General features: G+C 34.3%; 1 protein-coding gene across 1 annotated transcript in view; it reads left to right on the top strand.

The window, feature by feature from the left end:
• Positions 1-16238, top strand: part of LOC150103005 (guanine nucleotide-binding protein subunit gamma-e-like) — a 53014-nt gene extending 36776 nt beyond the window's left edge. The window contains exon 2 of the mRNA XM_090397464.1: positions 14219-16238. Coding sequence (XP_090253590.1) covers positions 14219-14324 — 106 coding nt within the window. The 3' untranslated portion in view covers positions 14325-16238. The remainder of the gene's footprint in view (positions 1-14218) is intronic.
• The last annotated feature ends 3434 nt before the right edge of the window (positions 16239-19672 follow it).

The following is a 19672-nucleotide window of genomic DNA, read 5'->3' as shown; positions in this document are numbered from 1 at the left end:
TTTTTCCACCCGTAAACTCGGGTTTTTCGTCCCCCAGAACACACACAGACATAGGGCTAACCACCTTATCTTCGAGTTATGATTGCGAAGTCCAAGAATACTAGGAAAGGTGGTGGGCGCTTAAATGCCTGTTAGGACCACTGACAGGACAGGATATGCATTTTTACATGCAGAGGCGTATTAACTCTGGATATAAAAATATCTCACGTATAACTCAACAATATTTCAACCTACGTATAATGATAGGTACTATTAAGTGGCAGCGGTAGTCTCTCTCTTTCCCCCCGTAAAGTCTCGATTCATTGAGACACTTGAGCTCACTATCAGTGAAGACTGAAGTGATGGATTAGGCTACCAACTTGCCTTCAGAAGTTGCGAATAAAAAACGTTGTTTTTTCTTTCCTATATAAATGATATAACAACATACTTCTATTTTCTAGATAAGATTCTTTTTTACCATGATAAGAATGGCAATTAGTAGGATAAAAATATCAGATCATAAAATAAAACATTATGTCACCAGCATATAAGTACAACTTTCCATTCTTTCAGTATGTCTTGAGAAAGTACTGAAGACTTTCCCTTACTTCTCCTGGACTAAACGACTGCACAGTTAAGGAAGAGAAGGCATTAGTATTCCGTCCGTTGATTCCGCTATGTCGGAGAGTTCAGATTAATGCAAGCTTAGACGATGGGCCTCGCGCAGACAGCATTAAGCAGTCAAATCAGGATAAAATATCGTTAGAAACACTTAGTGATGGATGAACAGAGGGGTAGGTTTCCTCCATATGATCAGCCGATGTCAGTGAAGAAGTACGGAGGGGGAAAAAAAGGCCATTCTATCCATAATATGGGAGATTACGACTAATGAGGGCATGGCTTATGGTCGATGGACGACGTCGATTACTAAATGGTAATGAATCTTGGATGGAGAAGATTAGCTTCACTGCTGCTTTATAGCCAGCAAGTATGATTATAGAGTCGATTTTAATGGCCGAACGAAATATGAGTTTTTATCAAAAAACTTTCGGCATGCTTCCAGTCACGTGACTAACATTCATATGAACTGGGCCGAAAAAGGTCATTTAGCTTAAAATATTCTTCGGCATACGGCTAAAGAAGTTAACCTCTGATGCTGTCATTTCTCCTCTTTTACTCAAGAGAAAAATGGCGAGTGCAAAACAGACGCATATTGTTGAAATTGTCTGAATGCTAAACTAGACGAGCTTAGTATGCAACTCTTTGCAAATTCTTATGCACTAGCGTATACAGAGAACATTGTTTCGTCAACTGGCAATTCAGTACATGTCGAATTGTTGGCTGTTCATTGTTGAGCTTCAGTAGCACGTTATCTCTTATATTGGATATTGGTTTTCAGCATTTCAGTAGATTGAAAAATTTGTTTGAAGGTTCTCTTCAGGAAGATTGGGTGCTCTTTGGCATTTTAAGTGACATGCTAAGGATCCAGACATGAAATACATCACCGTTGTAGCACAAATTCTAAAGTAATATTGCCTTTTACCTTGTACTGTCCAAATCAAGACAGCTTTGAAGGGTCTAATATGTGCAGGTGTATCCGAAAAATAAACTTAAAATGCTTCTAGTGTTTTTTTCCCGTTATTTTTAAAAGCAATTCACATCTTTATATCTAGAGTGTTCCCTAGAATTTCTCAGCTTTCTCTACTATTTTTTATTTATGTTATAATTGAATTCTTTATTCGAGAATATACATCTTCAGGAACGCTTAATAATCCCTTTGTAACAAACCCGATCATTAAATTATAGTTCTTTTGTTTCAGCGGAGTAGAAACCCGATTTAAGCCCAGTGGAGGATTATCCTCGCGCTCATTAATAGTTCGCCATTGTTGGCTTCTTGGTAAGCAGAGCTCTATTGATTTCACTTTAGCGCTTTTGTTCAGTTGCAAAGTTGAGACTGTATTCAGAGGAGAGAAAGAGGTGCGTGGGGGGGGTGTATTCTGGAAAGATACCGCTTAGTGAAAGGCTTTCAATTAAGTCTAGGATTAGGGATGAGGTTTTAATTATCTTCAGGAAGAAAAAAAAAGAACTCATCTCAATGACTTAGAATTAAACCCAAGTTCAAAAGATGCTAAGGAAAAGATTGTTTTAATGAGGAGAAAATACACAAATGAATCAAACTCCAGTCCTGATAATGTTTAGTTTTTTTCCATAAAACCTTTTTCACATCATTAATATATTCGAATGAAATTTAAAATTAACTATAAAATACGTCATATTCCAACATATTTAACACTACGATATTCGAGAGTGCCTATCTTTGTAAGTCACTTTATTTTCTTCTTTGCACTTTTTCCTTTTGACTGGTTCAATATTTTCACGTGACGGAACAAATAGTTAAGGGAAAAGTGCAGTCTGAAAGTGATGGAGACCATAGAGATTGCATTATACTTTCAAATCCACGTAGAACTCTTAATATTGATGTATTCTCGCTTCCGGTGTCGTACAAATTTTGCGAATGTGCATTAAATTACGACGTAGAGTTATTTATTAACAATAATATTGCGTGCCATGGCAGGAATATTTATATTAATTACAAATGGGTAACAATTTAAGTAAAATGTTATCACTAAAGAGCGCTGTCATCAATATTTTGATCTACTCAAGTACATCAAAATACTGATGACTACTACGGTACGTTAACAAAAACTTTACAAACTACATTTTGTTAAAAACTTACCGCTCGAAGAATTCACGTTAAGGATCATGAAACGAACAAAAAGGGGAACTTCCATCTGTGAAAGAAACATTACCAAAATTTACACGTGAGAAATACATTAGTTCCAGGGTTTTAAATGATACTTCAATTTTTTTCTCTTTTCTTTCTTTCTTTTTTTACTGGCTTAGTCTGTAAAACTACAAACAGCATTGACCAACTTTCTTAGATCTGTAGATAAAGATATATTTCTTCCATGTTACGCATTACAGTGTTCTCTTTTAGACAGCACACAAACCATTTTTCACTCCTAAATCTAATATCAGCTTGCTTGCTTCCCGTGGAAGTTAACGCAGCATTGAGCAGTTACAAGGACAATGTTATTAAACGCACGTGGATAGAGAGAGAGAGAAAGATTGAAAGTCGGGACAGAATGTGATGAAACGTAGTATAGGCGCGAAGTGGTGTTCAGAAAAAAGGTTTGGACTTTGATGTTAGCAGGTCGAAAACTTTCTCCGTCAGTATAAATATTTGAGTAGGGAAAGGCGAATGTTGTTAAGCTTGGAAAATGAGAAATTAAAATTCAGGAATCCTTATTTCCCCATCAAATAACTTTTTCCCTCTTATATATCTTAGAAACGGGCTAAATGTTCTGTTAAGAGGTAAATATTTGCGTATTGTAAATATTTGGGCTGAAAACGTATCTAATGTATATTCTCAAACTGGCTTAAATGAGATTGGATTAAGCAGTCGACTCTTCAACTCAGTTTGATGCTCATTATGCAAAAACTAAAGCGCAATTAATGCCAGTGAACAAAATATGCTATTTCTCCATCATTCGTTGTTCTCGAGTGAAAAAAAAAAGCAGCATGTATAATTATTTTTTAAAACCTAAATTTTATAGAAAAAAATTTTTATATAAAATTTTATACAATTATATAGATCCATTACCATTATATATTTGGTATACCATATATATCTGGCTCAGTACGGGCATGGCAAACCCGAGATACCCAAGCTAGACCTGATCTTACTTTGTACAATACGCACTTGGTATATCATATTAGAGCAATTCGAGGGCGAGGAGGTAAAAAAAAAGGTAGGTACTAAAAAAGGCAAGCCTAGTTGTCTTAAAGTGGCAGCTCCACCACTAGGATACCTATCGTCATGCTAGTCACTTGACGTTGGGAAACACATGTTACTTTCAAGTCTCAACGAAATCCAAACCGGACAGAAAACATGGGAAACGACCGCAAACTTGAAAAGGTTAAGAAACTTTAGAAAAAGAAAAACGTGGTGAAATAGGCTCCATGGAATATTAGAAGCACATAAAGAAGAATTAGATAAAATTTTAAATGACGAAAATATAGAAATTGCAGTTCTTACGGAAACAAAAAAGAAACTTAAAGGAACAGAAGAAACAGCTAACTACAATATAGTGGAGTGGACAAACAAATACATGCAAAAGCTGGTGTAATAATTTGGATCCATAAACCAATTGAAGCAAAAATAACTCATTGTACATATAATTAACAGTTATTGCAGTATGCCCCTGAAGAAGGAAAAGAAGAAGAAAATGATTACTTTTACAAAGAGTTACAAGGAATATTTGAAAAATTAAATAAAACAGATCATATAATTATAGCCGGAGATCTTAATGCCAGACTAGGAATGAACTTTTTGTTTACTGTTTGGAAAACCAACAGTAAACAAAAATGGAAAGCGAATCATTGATTATACAATATATAATAATTTAAAAATAATGAATACATTTTACAAACATAAAAATATACATAATATACATGGTGAGCAAGAGGACAAAAATCAATAATAGACTACTTTATACCAAATAAAAAAGACAAACCTCTTCCTAGACGATAAAGTTAGAAGAGGGCTAGAAATGACACAGATTACCATTTAGTACAGGCAAAACTAAGATTTCCACCAAACTGGCTACAAAAAATACAAAAATAGAAACAAATTAGAGAAACAAAAATGATTCAAGTATAAGAAATTTATACCAACAGAGGATTAATAACTACTTAGAAAAAATACAAGAAAACGAAGACACCTAGAAAGAATGGAATAATATAAAAGAAATTACCGCATCAGCAGCATATGAAAGTCTCTAGGAACACACAAAAATATCATATATGGGACAATGAAATAAAAACAATAAATGAAAATAAAAAGCTGGCTTTTAAAAGATGGTTAAGTAACAAAAAAAAAGATGAAATTGAATATAAAAAAAGACGAGCAATAGCCAAAAGAGAAACCACAAAGAGACACAGAGAAAGCTGGGAAAAATATGTATCATATCTAGAAAATAACATATAAAATAAGACCCAGTCCATACAAAATACTAAAATGCAGATATAAAAGAAATAGATGTAAAAGAATTCTTGGTTATTTCACATATCTTTGGACAGATAATAATAACATAAAAATTACACCAAAATCTTATAAAATACATTAAATGATATAATAACAATGAAGGAATTAAAGGACAACCTAAATAAAGTAAAAAATGGCAAATCAGCAGAAGAAGATGGGATAAACTCCGAACTGTATAAATTTGCTGGAAAAAAAATTTCATCAAATAGTAATGCCTATATTTAAAAAAGGGGATAAAACAAAACTTGCTAACTACAGAGTTATCAGTTTATTGAATACATACTACAAAATATATAGCAGCATACTTAATGAAAAACTAAAAATATACAGTGAAAAAATAATATTAGATTGTCAAAATGGATTTAGAAAAGGACGCTCTACAATGGATGCAGCTTTGTGTTTAGAACTACTCATAGATAAAAGAAGAGAATTTAATTTGGAAACTCATCTTTTGTTTATAGATTATGAAAAAGCATTTGACAAAGTAAAAAGATATATTCTGTTTGATATATTACAAAGAATAAATATACCTAATATTTTACTACTTGCAATATTGAATATATATAAAAGATAATGAAAAAAAAAATAAATGAAAAGTTGTCTGAAAAACAATCTATAAACCAAGGAGTAAGACAGGATGCCCTCTCCAACACTTTTCAATATTTACATTAATGAAATATTAATACGGTGAAACACCTTAAACAATCAAGGTATAGAAATTTCCCGGAATAACAAAGTAAATACGCTAATTTAAACATTATAGTAGAACAGTTTGGAATGAAAATTTCCATTGATAAAACTAAAACAATGGCATTTTGTGGACAAAATCCAGTTAAAGTAAAATAGTTATTAATAATAAAATAATAGAACAGATAAATACTTTCGGTTATCTTGGATGTGAAATATCATATGAAGGAGAAAAAGACAAAATTAAAAACTTTTAATTTTATGTCTTAATCTGTAAAAACAAAATTTTTACAGATTCTAGGCCTGATAAATAGAACACTCAATCGAAATATAGTACAAAAAGAAACACGCTTGAAACTATACAATACTTTAGAGTGCCCACATTATAATATGGCAGTGAAATTTGGGCAATAAACAAGTAAGATAACCAAAGAATAAAAACAAGTGAAATGAGATTTATGAGAAGAACTGCAAAATACACCTTATTAGATTAAAAAAAAATGAACGAAGACATTTTAAAAGAATTAAAAACAAAATCAGAAATAGAAGAAAATAATAGAAGAAAAACTAAACAATTATAAAAAAAAATGGGATTGAACATGTAAACCGAATGGCCAATGCCTGACATCCTAAACAAATACTAAAATATAAGCCAATTGGAAAGAGAAGGCAAGGTAAACCCCAAAAAAGGCTACTGGATGGATAATTAGACCGGAACAGACTAATGTGGTCTATACCCGTAATTAATGTTATGATGATATATTTGTAAAGCTTATGTTTATGAAGGGCATTCTGCCTAATTGGTACGTGGTAAAACAGCGTTCATAACCTATAAAAATGAATCCTCTAACTCCTTTTATTCTACAATGGACATAGCCGAGGCAGTTATAGCTTTAAGTAACGTTTCGAACTTGTGGGTAGCTGTTTCTAACCGTCACTGACAGCTGGCCTGAAGTTATCAATGATTTCATAGGTATCCAAGGAGGAGAGTAGGGCACACAACTATCGCTATTTGGTGGTTCCTAAAAACATATATTATTCGCTGAAATAGTGAGGGTTATACGGTCGTTTTTTTATTAGTTGACGGTAAATAAAAATAATTTTCGTACTTGCTATGAAAAAAAGTCTAGAAAAATAAACGCAACGTACAAAATTGTTTTATCTTGACCTTTTTTTTTTTTTTTTTTTTATGTGAATCCACTCGCGAGAGAATGTGAACTGGATTTAACCATAGCCTACTAAAGGGTTAAATAATCCGATGGATTAATTTTAGTGGTAATAAGTTGTTTACTGATTTCTCAACATGTATATAATAATTGACTCGTTGGGCTAAGTTCGTTCCGTATGAGACTTCCCTGATATATAAAGAAAAACTTTTGCGGTTAATTATTCGGACGACTGTTACCACTAACTATTAAAAATCAATATTAACAATCTTTTCGAACAGCAAGTACAGCAAGGTTCAGCGGTCTACATCGCGAACTTCTATTATGGATACTGTGAAATCATCATCCAAAATAATCTTATGGTCATTGAGATTTGCGTTTTCTCTCGACTGAGTCCACAGCGTATTAAAAAGCACTTCCGACTGGCAAGGCTATTTAAGTAGTCGTCCATCTGCGCCACAACGCAAGGAGACACAAAGTCTGCGCAAAACAAAATAGAACATTTGTTGTTGAAAGAAAAAGTCGATGTTTTTTGTGTGCTTACAAGTTCCCAAGTTTTTAAGACGGTTGTCTTCTTTCTTTTCAGCTAAATATTTATGAGAATTGTGCGAGATTAAGGAGCGATGCCAACGATTAGCGACTTTTTCACTGTGCTCATCTGACAAAGGCGGCATTCAGAGAGCAATACAGAAGATGCGATTGAAAGAGAAATCGGAAGGACCAAATTAGCTTCACGTCCGTCTGATGTGCGCTGTCTGTTAGCTAAAAAACACGTTGACTATTTTCTAAACTGCTCTTGAGAATATGCCCGATGCAAGGCGAAATTTTATATATAATGCATGGGGTGTGGTTACAAACTTGGGTGCGGTTAGTAAGGAGAAGACTGTTTGATCTTTCGTGACATTTAAAGCCAAAACCAAGTTCGATGTTGCAAGAACACCTGCCTTTTCACTCGAACAGATCATCGTAGGTCAGTCCGTTAAGTGAAGCCTCCGGGATGTCAGAAGCAGATGTTTTAAGCTTATGGATTTCAAAACAACGAATTTCTCTCGTTTCTTCAAGTTCGCAAAGTTTAAAAGAAGCAAAAAAAAAAAAAAAAAAAGAGACACGGTGACTTTTTGCGATTAACTATTCATATCGCAAAGAGACGAGCAGTAAAGTATGTACATAATATATTAGCGACATTCAAGTTTATTTCCTTCGGTAAATATTTTATGAATGTTCCTGTGACGGTTGCGTCACTGCCCACGTACATGTCTTAGCTGTAAACAGCAGTCATAAAAAGAGGTTCAGCTATAAAATTTGAGAAAGTTCTGTGACGACTAAAAGAAATTGGTCAAATATTTTCGCACGTTTAAATTAAAAAAAAAAATGAAAATAAATTAACTTTATTTATACCGATAATCAAGACCGATTCAAAGAAACAGATGATCATAACTAAATATTAATTACTATTAACATTGTCATTTATCTATTAATATTAACTATTAATAGATAAATTTTCTCCAGCAGATCAAAAATCTAAATCACTAATCGAGTTATCTTTAAGTAGGCAGCGAAACCTTTGTAATGCTAATTCTTTTCATTTACAGAAAATGAGTACAGCGAATAAAATTTTTCTTAATATTTTCTTAACACGGAGCTTCAAATGAAAATTGCTATAAAAATTGAGAGATCGAAAATATGACGCTTAATTCTGGAAGTTCAAACATATGCTTCTTTTTCCAGTCTGAAAATCACGCAAGTAGGCAGTTGAGCAATCATTAATTGTTCAGTTGCCTATTTTAGATAATTAGGCTTTGTTTTTCCAGTTCGTTTTTGCCCAACAAGATTTACTGATAACGTGAATTACCTTCCTCTTTATCGCCAGAACAATAGCTTCTTCTCACATTCTATTAATATACCTAGTTTTTTCAATCTTCCTACTATTCATATCTAATTTTTCCAGCCTCCCTTTTTGTCACTGCTCTCTTCATCTTCGTTGTTATATTTTAGTCTCATTTACTGCTGCCCGTGTGCAGTTTTTTCCTACTAGCTAAAAAATAAAACTAACGCTATTTTACGGTGTTGTAAATCAGCAGCTTGTTGTTTGCTGTCTGCACACCTTTCTCTCCGTCTCTCTCTTTCGATAATTCTCACACACACTTGGGACAAGCAAGAAAGAAATATAGCGCTGCCTTAACAGCCTTCCAATAGTGAAATAAGCCCTGTGAAGAAGGCGAAAGACTTATTACATTTCTCTCCTATTCGATTAAGGAGATAAATGGCTCAATATTTCTCCGATAACTGGAAGAATTAAGGGTCCGTCGCATGAGATAAGATACAAGAAAAACTATACAAGTCAGGAGAGATAAGGCGATACTCGGGAACGACTGATGAATTACACTTTGCGTACGCTTTGTTTTCAGATTACCTAGCAGTAAAGAAACATTCTAGTACACTGTATGTTGCTAAGAAACTCCTTCCCTACAGTTTGTCGTCTTTTTTTGTTACGAAAATTTTTAAACACTACATAGTTCATGCAAAAAAAAAAAAAAAAAAAAAAAAAAAAATGGTTGCCAAGGTAACAGTTTTTTCCTGCTTCATTTACACACCGTGCGTATCAGTATGAATCTGAAATTTTTGTGAATTGGAGTAGTTTTTCTCATAGATGTAGATTTTGATGTCAAATCTGTTTCCGATACGTTGTATCTTATGAGTGTACTGGATGTTTTGGAATCTGATCGACAAGACACGAGTGTTGTTTGTTGCCTTCCTTCTACCAAACGTACTAGTGAACGGCACTGCATATATTTTTTTCATACGTTTTTTAGGGTAGAGAAGTCTCGAAATTATTTACAAATCCTTGTACACTCGAGATTTAGAGGAAAAATGTTTAGCATTTAATATTTCAACAGCTCGTTCAAATTTTGAGAACGCCACTATAATCTGTTTTATGACAAAATGGATGGTCGCCAGAACGTGGGGATTTAAGCTGCCTCTAAATTTTAACGTTTTTCCTCCTCAAGTTAACGTTAGGCTGCGTTAGCCTTTCGTTGTGCACCGAAGAATTCGGTGTTAAATCTATTTTATATTTAATTCGTACGGTAGAAGAGTTCCTAGAATACAGTTCTTAGTATGAATATTAAAACGCGCACACGGGTTTTATGCAAAGCGTTGTTTGTTTAATCTTATACAGTATTATAGTTCAGTACACATCCACTGCAGAACTGTTTGAGCCCACTCAAACAGAAAAAGCCGCTTTTAAAAAAAGATTTTACGAGTGTAACTTGTCATAAAAGTGCAACACTATCTTTTATATAATTCGTGCACGCACCAGTCACACAGTTTATGGCTACTTACTTAGTTACGAGTTCTGATTGTTGCTGTCCGTGCACTCTTGGTTCAAAGATGAGATCTTCGCTCTGACACGTTAGTTTCGTGTTAATTATTGCATCACAACAAACATATTCATTCATAACAATAAAATTATTGTTGCGTTAACTAGTCATGGCTATCACTACTGAACAATGCCCATACTTAGATTGATCTATTTAATAATTAAAATATTTGTAGCAGATAAATAATTAAATTACAATTTTAACCTTTTCATTTTAAGTTAATTTTGTTGATAAGAATAAAATCATATGGCAATTGGCTTCGCTAACATCTTCAAGATGCTTTTTTGGATGATTTTCAGATCATTTACCCTATAAAAAGTTCTAAGAACTTTTTATAGGGTAAATTCGAGTATAGTTTGATGATTAGCAAGTAAAGTTGCCACATAATGGCAACCTTACTAAGCAGGACTACACAAAACCAACCCTTATGAAAAAATAGGGTAAAAAAAAAACGCACAAAGATTAGCTATTTAAAGTTTTACTGAAACAGAGATTCCCGCAAGAGAATAAATAGATTAAAGAGTGCAATGCAAATTACAAATTAAAAAGACTAATTATAGAGGAATATTCATATAATTATAATCTAGAAGCTTCTAGGGGAAAGAAACTGCATTAAAATGATCTTATCCTGAACACTTTAATTGCAGTAATTCGAGGAACACTTTAATGTGCACTGAATTTCATTATTAAAGGAATGAATATTTTTACATTAACCTTTTTTTCATTTAAAAACATGAAAGTAAGGTATTATTTCAAGAAACTCGATGCTGTTTTTAAAGAGAGACTTTTCTAATGGTTTACACGCATCGCATTGAAAATTATAAACAGATAAAAACTTATTGTTGGAAAGAAAGGTAATGGGGAAAAATATCATTTTAATAATGATCATTTCTTATCTGTATCATCTAAAGACAAAATGTTTTTTTTTCTCTTTCAGTAGGTTCTCATCATCATCAGCTATTCAACTTTTTTCAAAGACAATCTACACAGTTCGCTGTATTTTGTATTTGAAAATCTCTTGGTAGAGATGACACTAATGACACTCGATACGATTTACCTTGGTGGCTGTCAGCTTCAATTCTGCTGGTGAAGTGAACATTACTTTAAGATATGTCATTGCCTTTATTTCTGTGTAGTACTGATTACAGAGTTACTTGGACAGGGATGATAAATGATAATGGGTCTGTTTGATGCGTGATGGAGGCCCTCTCTATTCCATCTGCTCGTCTGATGAAAGATTGATGCTGCACGTGTCTCGCTGTCCATCTTTTTCCTGCGTGTAATGTTCAGATTTAACTCCTCATCTGAAGTTCCAGTTTTGCTCAATTTTAAGTCGATATTTTTTTTTGATGAGAGTTGGAAACATGACTTGGGCACGAAAGAAGTTTGGTGAAAGTGTTTGAACACTGTCAACATCTAAATACATCTCTTAACGGATTTCGTAAGTGGAGTGAGCCAAGACAAATTTATAAAAGAAATTGTGAGCATCTTGGTTTTGCTATGACGTCAAACAACGTAAGATCAAGTGGGGAATTATTAAAGGGGTATGCGACAAAAACTTATCTATTCCAATAATTGCAAATATACAACACGACAAATGTACCTCGCTTGTAAAGGCCTGCGATGTTCAATTTTAATTTCTAAACCCTCACTCCACAAGATACATTTATAGAAATACTTTTCTGAAGTTGAAGAGGCTCTGCAAAGACTCCTGCGATATTGTTTACTCTTACAAAGTAACTGCATGGATGGTCATGCGTACTTCAGAACACCACTGTCGCCTTGATTTTCTTAAAAAGTTCAAACCACTTTTACTAGAGCGAAACTTAAGACTGAAAGTGATCGAAACCCGTGGGTGCGAAAGAAAAATATCTGGTTTTTGGAAACTTGTTTCGATTTAAACAAAAAACTTGGAAGGATGGTTACCATAGTAACTGAACGTACTAGAAAAGGTTTCTTTTAAAAGAAAGGAGAAACTACTTTGAGGAAAAAAAAGTAGTGGAACTTATAAGTGGCCATCATTTTTTTTTTAAATCAGTTAACAAAACTTTTACAACGTTGTAAAATACAGTAAGAAAAGGAACATATCGAGAAAATACTAAAGAAATATATTCGATATCTAGAATAAAAAAAGGTGTCGGGGAGAGAGAGAGATTTTAAAAATTGCAAATTGATTTTAAAGTAATAGCGACAGAAGAAAATGAGTTTTTTTAAAAAACTTTTATGATAATTTCTAAGAACAACAAGAAAATAGAGGACAGTTAGGAAGACACTGAATGATAAAAATAAAAAGGAATAGGGAAGGAAATAAAATCGACAGATACGATAATATGACAAAGTTTAACTGCGTTTTATCAGAAAGAAGCATCCTGTATTCAAAATTCACGATATTTGTACCATGTTTCTCTCCTTCTTCCAATCGATTATCTGTGTCTTATTTATTTAGAAGCACAACTCTTGCAAATAATTGAAAAACTCCGTAATCAACCCAAGTTGGCTCCTTAATGACGTCTTTTGTTGACGATACACAACTCCGGGGACTCTTGTAATGAGTTCTTTTGTCACTGACTAACGGTTAAGAATACTGTGCGGATAAGATAACCGTAAGAATCTTCGGAGAACTCCCACAATCAATCTGTTCAATCTTACTACAAGATGATCATCCCTTCCATAACGAAGAGAAGGATTCCCCCCCCCCCCCGCCGAGAGACTTAACAGAACAGGTCAATGTTGGATATAATCAGACTGAATCCCGTTTCGCTTTAGGACAATCACTCGTCCAAAAACTGAAAAAATGACGAGGGCATTTTGCAATTTGAATAGATCGTAAAACTTATAAAAATATCATCACCATGTGTTGCGTTAAATAAAAAACAAAAACAAATTTTCGTAGCCTACGAACCCCAGTTAATAAAATTGTTCGCTAATGTATAATCAATAGATGTCACTGCTCCCCAGGTGAAAAACTCCTCCAGAAAAGTGCCAGGCCTCAAAAAAAGGGGATTTTGATACTAAAATCATATGTAGCCGATGTCAGTCTTTGTCGTGAAAGGTTAATTAAAAGGTCAGACGGAATTTAATTATTAGAAGAAACATGAAATTATCCACACTTATTACAAATTCTTTTACTTCCGTAAGGGACTCGCTTCCTTCGCTTTTATGTTCCTAGCGCGACTTCGGTAGCGGGAGGGAGAGGGTATTCGTTCGTTGTAGACTTCGCCACGTCTCGAAAACATGAATAACCTGCTGTTCAGGAAGGCCTCAGTATTATTTCTCTAACGACGATGGCCACTGTTCCGGTATTGAGCTTAGCGCTCACTCTGAAGTTTGAACTTATCGTGGGGTCAATACTGAACACCCGCCACTGTTGAGTTCGGATTGGCATTATTTATTACGACAGCGATTCCGATATTTCCATAAGATCCCGACTATTTGTCGGGATCTTATGGAAATTTGCATTTTTCAATTGCAATTTTTCAAATGCAAATACAAATTTGCAATTTGTATTTGCATTTTTCCCCTTCTTTATTGTAAATTCCTTTTCGCACATGTTACCATAGCAACTAACTTCTCATACGTGTATTCTGATTGGATTGTGTACAAATTGATCGTTTTAATTTGTGCTCATGGTGCCTTTAATAGCGACTAAGGACATTTTTTTAAATATTCAGTTTTGCTTGTTGAAATTTAAATTTGGACCTCGTAGAAAACTATCGTCGCAAAAAAAAAAAATAAATAAATAAATAAAAATAAAAATAAATTAAAAAAAAATTAAAATGAGATTAAGAGCCTTGTTTATACCGTTAAAAGTTTTGTTGTTGTTACTCAACAACAAAACTATTTTAATTAGTAATTATTAATCAACTACTTTTATTTACTTTTTTTTTTGTTTCTTTCAGGCTTCGTGACTACATCGAAGAAAACGAGCGATCCGATCCTCTGATTCACGCTCCAGATAAAAAGAACAACCCCTGGGCCGAGAAAGGGAAGTGTCTGATCATGTAGCCATTCGCATCACTTCTTCCTGGCCGGGGAAAAACGCTTGAGGGAGGACAAAAAAAATGAAAGGGGTATTACAGAAACGACCGAGGCTCCGGTCATTCGCTCTTCCTGACGATTGACCCTGTGTGTGTGTATGTGTGCGTGCACGTGAGAGAAGCCAAGCTAAAAAAAAAAAAAAAAAGAACGATTCCCTGCCTAAACAGACCGATGGGTGCGCGAAGATCAAGCCCCGTGTCCCGGATGATGTGCATTTTCTTTGTAATGCAAAGTTTTGTTCCTTTCTTCAGGCTGTTTGAGCAGACAATGGAAGGAACTGGATCCTGAGCCTCGTGGGAGAATCACCCCTTCTTCCCTTTCCTAGAAAAACAAATGTGTCTGTATAACTGGACCTTTTTTTGAACTCTTTCTCTCTCTCTCTCCCTATATATGCAAGCACCACCACTTCATATCTCATCGTCTTCTGTCGAAGTCACTTCCAAAATTCTCCGTGTTCTACAGTTTTTCGAACGATTATATCCAAGAAAGAGAAGATATTTCCTACCGAGGTCTTTCAAAAAATCCCTAAATAGCTATGGCTTGGCTCTTCATCTCACCACCCCCCGTTCTTTTCAGAAACTAGTGTGTACGGGTTTATAGAATAACGTTTGCATGCGTGTCATATTTTGTTATGTATGTATGTGGCAGTGCATGTGTGTGCGTGCGTATGTGTGTGTGCGCGCGCGCGAGAGAGAGAGCATGTGTGTGTGTGGTGATGTCCAAAATTGTTGGCAGTGTGTGCGTGAATGTTTAGTGATGTTCCTTTTCTTTTGGTTTTTAGGTTCTTCCACCTCAGTCGGCTATAGTTTACCTTCACTGCAGTTCCGAGTGATGTCTTCCATCTTACCAGAAAAATCGGTTTAATAACAGCTATGCAGCCAAACGTAATTCACATAATGAGCGACATTGAAGTGTTCTTAAGCCTAGTTTTTGTTAAGAGTATATAACATGCAGATAAAATTAAAGTATATCACATAATTTGTTACTCTTTACAATACAATTTCAGAAGGACTTATACGTTTTAAGTGTAGCTTACTGAAGTAATGGAATTAAATATACATAAATAACAACTGATAACCTTTAAATTATTTCGACATCTGGACAATGTAGACCTTAGAATTGTTGAAACCATGATCCCACCAGTTACTATTGTATCCATGATGATGAAAATTAACGACTCCAGAGTAATAATATTTACATAGGAGAGAAGTGCGGATTTTTCGGCAAGCAGCACTTGATTTTTGTATGTACATTTAGCGTAATATTACACAGAGAATACATGATTTTTTTTGTTTATCTTTCACCGAAATGGTTCAATAAACGACATAATTTTAAAGGAGTCTTAAAAAAAGCAGATATTATTTCGAATTGGACTTACGGTACAGAAAAATATATGAACGCATATAAATATTCATTTAAAAAAAAAAAACGACGCAATAGCTGCATACTATAATAAATATTCTTTCAAGTCAGCGATTCTCGGTCATGCGCACTGATGGGGAAAAAAACACTTCAATTATGAAGGTAGACAGAATATGAAAGAAAAAAAAACTTTTTTTTTTTTCCCTTTTTAACAACGCAAAGTTTATTCTTCCTTTATCCGTAGTCACGTGTTCGGTGCATCGCGAGTTCGCGCCTGAAGGTAAACCACGGCCGACAGTAACATTTTTAGTCCTTTGATGTTTTCAGCCTGCAAAAAGTCCGATCGGCTGTAATTTTTCTCTGTGTGTGTCCTCCCTGTTAGTCATCGTCTTCTATTTATACGCGCAAGTGACTTCTTTACGACTAGTTTACTTGGCCATTGTGTTGTAGTAGTGTCTGGTGTCTCCTTGAAACCTTGCAACGATTGAAATAAAGCTCTTGACAATCGTTGAAAGACAAGTGTACGATATTTCTTTCAAATCACACACACACCTGCACTACAGCAAGACAAATTAAATAAACTTGGCATAGAGTCAATTACTGTTAAACTCATTAGTAATTTAATGTTATCACATTCCAAAGTTGATTGGCTATTTCAAAATCGAGATTCGTCTAACAATGTCTAAAAATGTGACATCACAATGGATGCATCACGTGATACCGGCCTTCATGCGTGCTTATTTGTTTAGAATTTCACGCTCTAAATATTGTTATTTGACAACATTCTTTAAACGAAAAAAACACAGTAATTTTTATTCTTTGTTGGCTGTTAAGTGGCAAGTGTACACCATCATTAGCATGGTCGAATCAATCACTTCTAATGAAGTATACAAACTAAACCTCGGACTATTAATTACTTTATATCCTCTATTCATAATAATGTTCGAGGTTAAAATTAGTAGCAAGAGCTTGAAATTAATAATAAATAGCGAACATTAATCACTGCTTGATGCTTTTTAATTAAATACGCGGCAATAGCTATCAGGGGAACAAATGACTTAATTTCTTGCAGAAATGACAGTTTGGTATACAAAGAGTTGGTTATCTAATTTAGGCATAAATGTGTCGAATATTTTTTTTTATTGAAATGCTTTAAAATAAACTGAACTAAATTTTCCTTTTTCAAACTGTAATTATTCGCTCTTCCTATATCTAGATCATTTTTTGAAGTCTTCTGATCTTGAATATTTTCTTCAAATTTTCCCTGATCGATAGAACTATTACTTGATTAATATGTTCTTGAGAACTTGTTAAATTAAAAGACAGTTGCAAGTGCACGTTCTAATCAAAGATGCACTGACCCGAGAAAGCGTATTGAAGAAAACGCATTCAGAGGGATTATGTGAGCCAGAATGGTAAAACGGAAAAATTGATTGGAGTTCCGTAAAATCATTAAGAGTGGCTGCACATTTGTCTTTCTCTAACCAGTCTTAATCAAAATGTATTATTTCGTAGCAGACGAACAATATAACAATGGATAGTTTGTGACGAAAGAATTTGAATACTAACAATGAGACAACATAAAATAAATGAACTGAAAGGCAACAATGCATTCACATTGTTAGGTTTTCGTAAAATGAAAACGTATCAAGATGGAAACTAATAAACCCCAGGGAAGCACAAGCAAGGTTTCTCATATGCTAGCATTGGCAGTAAGATAATCTTAGAAGACTGTCGCTCTGAAATGAAAGATCTTGAGACAGCATTAAGATTCTCTTCGGTATCTATTAAGTTCATCTATCCGAGACCCTTATTCCATTTCCAAGTGAATGCGTTTCTCATTAAACATCCGGGTTTCAGATTAATTAAAAGTAAATACCATATAAAGACTTAAAAATTGTCTTGCCTTTCTTTTGCCGAGAAAATTCCCCTTTAATACTGTGGGTAACAATAACAGCGGAAACTACTTCTCCCCGAAGTGAACTGTATATGGTGTATTGGCGAAAAGAATGCTCGCGTGTTCTCGTGCGATGATAAAGGAAGGAAAAGAACTCAATAGTTGAGCGAAGCCGAAAGAAAAGGTGTTTCTGTAGCCTGTAATTTATACAATCACACAGATGAATGCGCTGACAAGTCTAAGCTAAAGGGGATGTTATCAATCACTGTCTGCGCAGAAATAAAGAATGAAAAAAAAAAGTGGAAACCAAGGAAAGCTACAATTGATGCACGATTGGTGGCTGGTTTGGCTGTGAAAGGAAAGTGTGGATGGGAATTGACTAACTTTCCGTAAGGCAGGAACTAGAGTAACACGTGTTAAAAGAATTTTGGTGATTCGCACTCACACGCGTAGTAGATTAAAACATTTCTGTAACATAAATAATTTTAAAATGAAGATTTGGATCAACAAATAAGTTAAGATTTACAAATTTCACTGATACATTTTCCATTGTCAGTTAGTGAACGGCGACAAATCGGTGCTCTTCATTGTTGATGAAATAAATTGTTTTTATTTCAAATGTTCAACAATGAAATGCTCAACTGTTTGCTGAAGAGCAAAAATGTGTTCAATGTAGATGCTTAATGAAATTGTATATTTCATTGGAAATGGACAGAAATAATGTCAGGTTGAAAGTCTGTAAAAAGGAAACCCCTGTTTTCGTAAAATCTTTATAGAGGTCGTTAAAATCTGTTTGACGTTCAACCAACAAGCAGAGAAACAATATGAACAGTGATGAACAATCCACCTAAAATTCATCGGTGAATAATAAAATAATCTAAAAATCATGGAGCAAATATATTACAGTATTTACCGAGTGGGGAATGATACGATCTATACTGATGTTCGCCACAGCCGTTGCATCTTTTACAGTAACCAAGAAAAGTGTATGTTCCAAACTAGCACTCTGAATGCCGCCTAAGAAACACTTAAATCCACGTGCGTCCACGAAATTGTGCGCTTCGTTGATATAATGGCCCAACTATTGTAACTGTAATCAAGACAGCTGCTACCTTCACATTCCCGAAGCCACTGCTTTAAGCTCAATGCGCGCGCTACTGGTAGTGTATTGTTAGAAGAGGAGCACAGTTGTCTGGATGGTAGGATATCTTGGCGTACTTTCAACAGCTACACTTTATTTCATTTGGAAGCGAGTACATATCAGACCATTACAGCAAAAAATTTCCTGTAAATGTCGCTAGTCAACACAACAGATTTTTTTTTCATCCCCAGCCATTGCAGCAAATTGCAAGATATTGTCTTCCCATTTTGCGTAATGGACTTAAAAATCAGAAATATTTACTTTGTGGTAACTGATTTTTTTTGGCATATTTTTCGAACACCTCAAAAGACTAAAAAAGTGCATATAAAAAAACTGTAGGCCTTCCAATACTTCGATGGCCTCATCTTTTCCATGTTTAAATTGTAAATCGAATATATTTATTGATTATGGATTTGGTTTAAAAACTGTAATACCCAGTGGGTAAAGGGCCCAACTCTTTAAGCATTTGCTACATATGACAATGTGAATGTTCTAGTTTTATTCACGTATTCTAGACTACTTAACATCAACAACGACTTATGCTTACTGGTATTTATTTCTTACGAATTAAAAATACCTTTTATATCTTTTAGAGGTGAAATAGATATAGAAGAGGAAGAAATAATCTTAAAGAATAAGTCTTTCTAAGATGTTTCGTAATGAATAAAAGAAACATGAAAAAATCGAAACAAAGAAACTAACACAATCATCACTGAGAGCGCACAGCTGTATTCATCATACAGTCTTTATCTCTGATAAAAGCAGTCATCTTACGATAAAGCTTGGATTGCTTTTCCATCCTCTCACTGTTGAGATACCTACTCGTGTATGCTGTTATGTAATCTAGCGGTAGTTCACTCTTCTCCTATAACAAATAAGCTCCTTTCACTTTCCTTGATACAACACTCATTCTTG

The sequence above is a fragment of the Typopeltis vanoorti genome, chromosome 9 (genome assembly GCF_054136105.1).
Source record: "Typopeltis vanoorti isolate ZY-2024b chromosome 9, IOZ_Tvanoo_1.0, whole genome shotgun sequence".
Lineage (NCBI taxonomy): Eukaryota > Metazoa > Arthropoda > Arachnida > Uropygi > Thelyphonidae > Typopeltis > Typopeltis vanoorti.
This window is presented reverse-complemented; position numbering and strand designations above follow the sequence as displayed.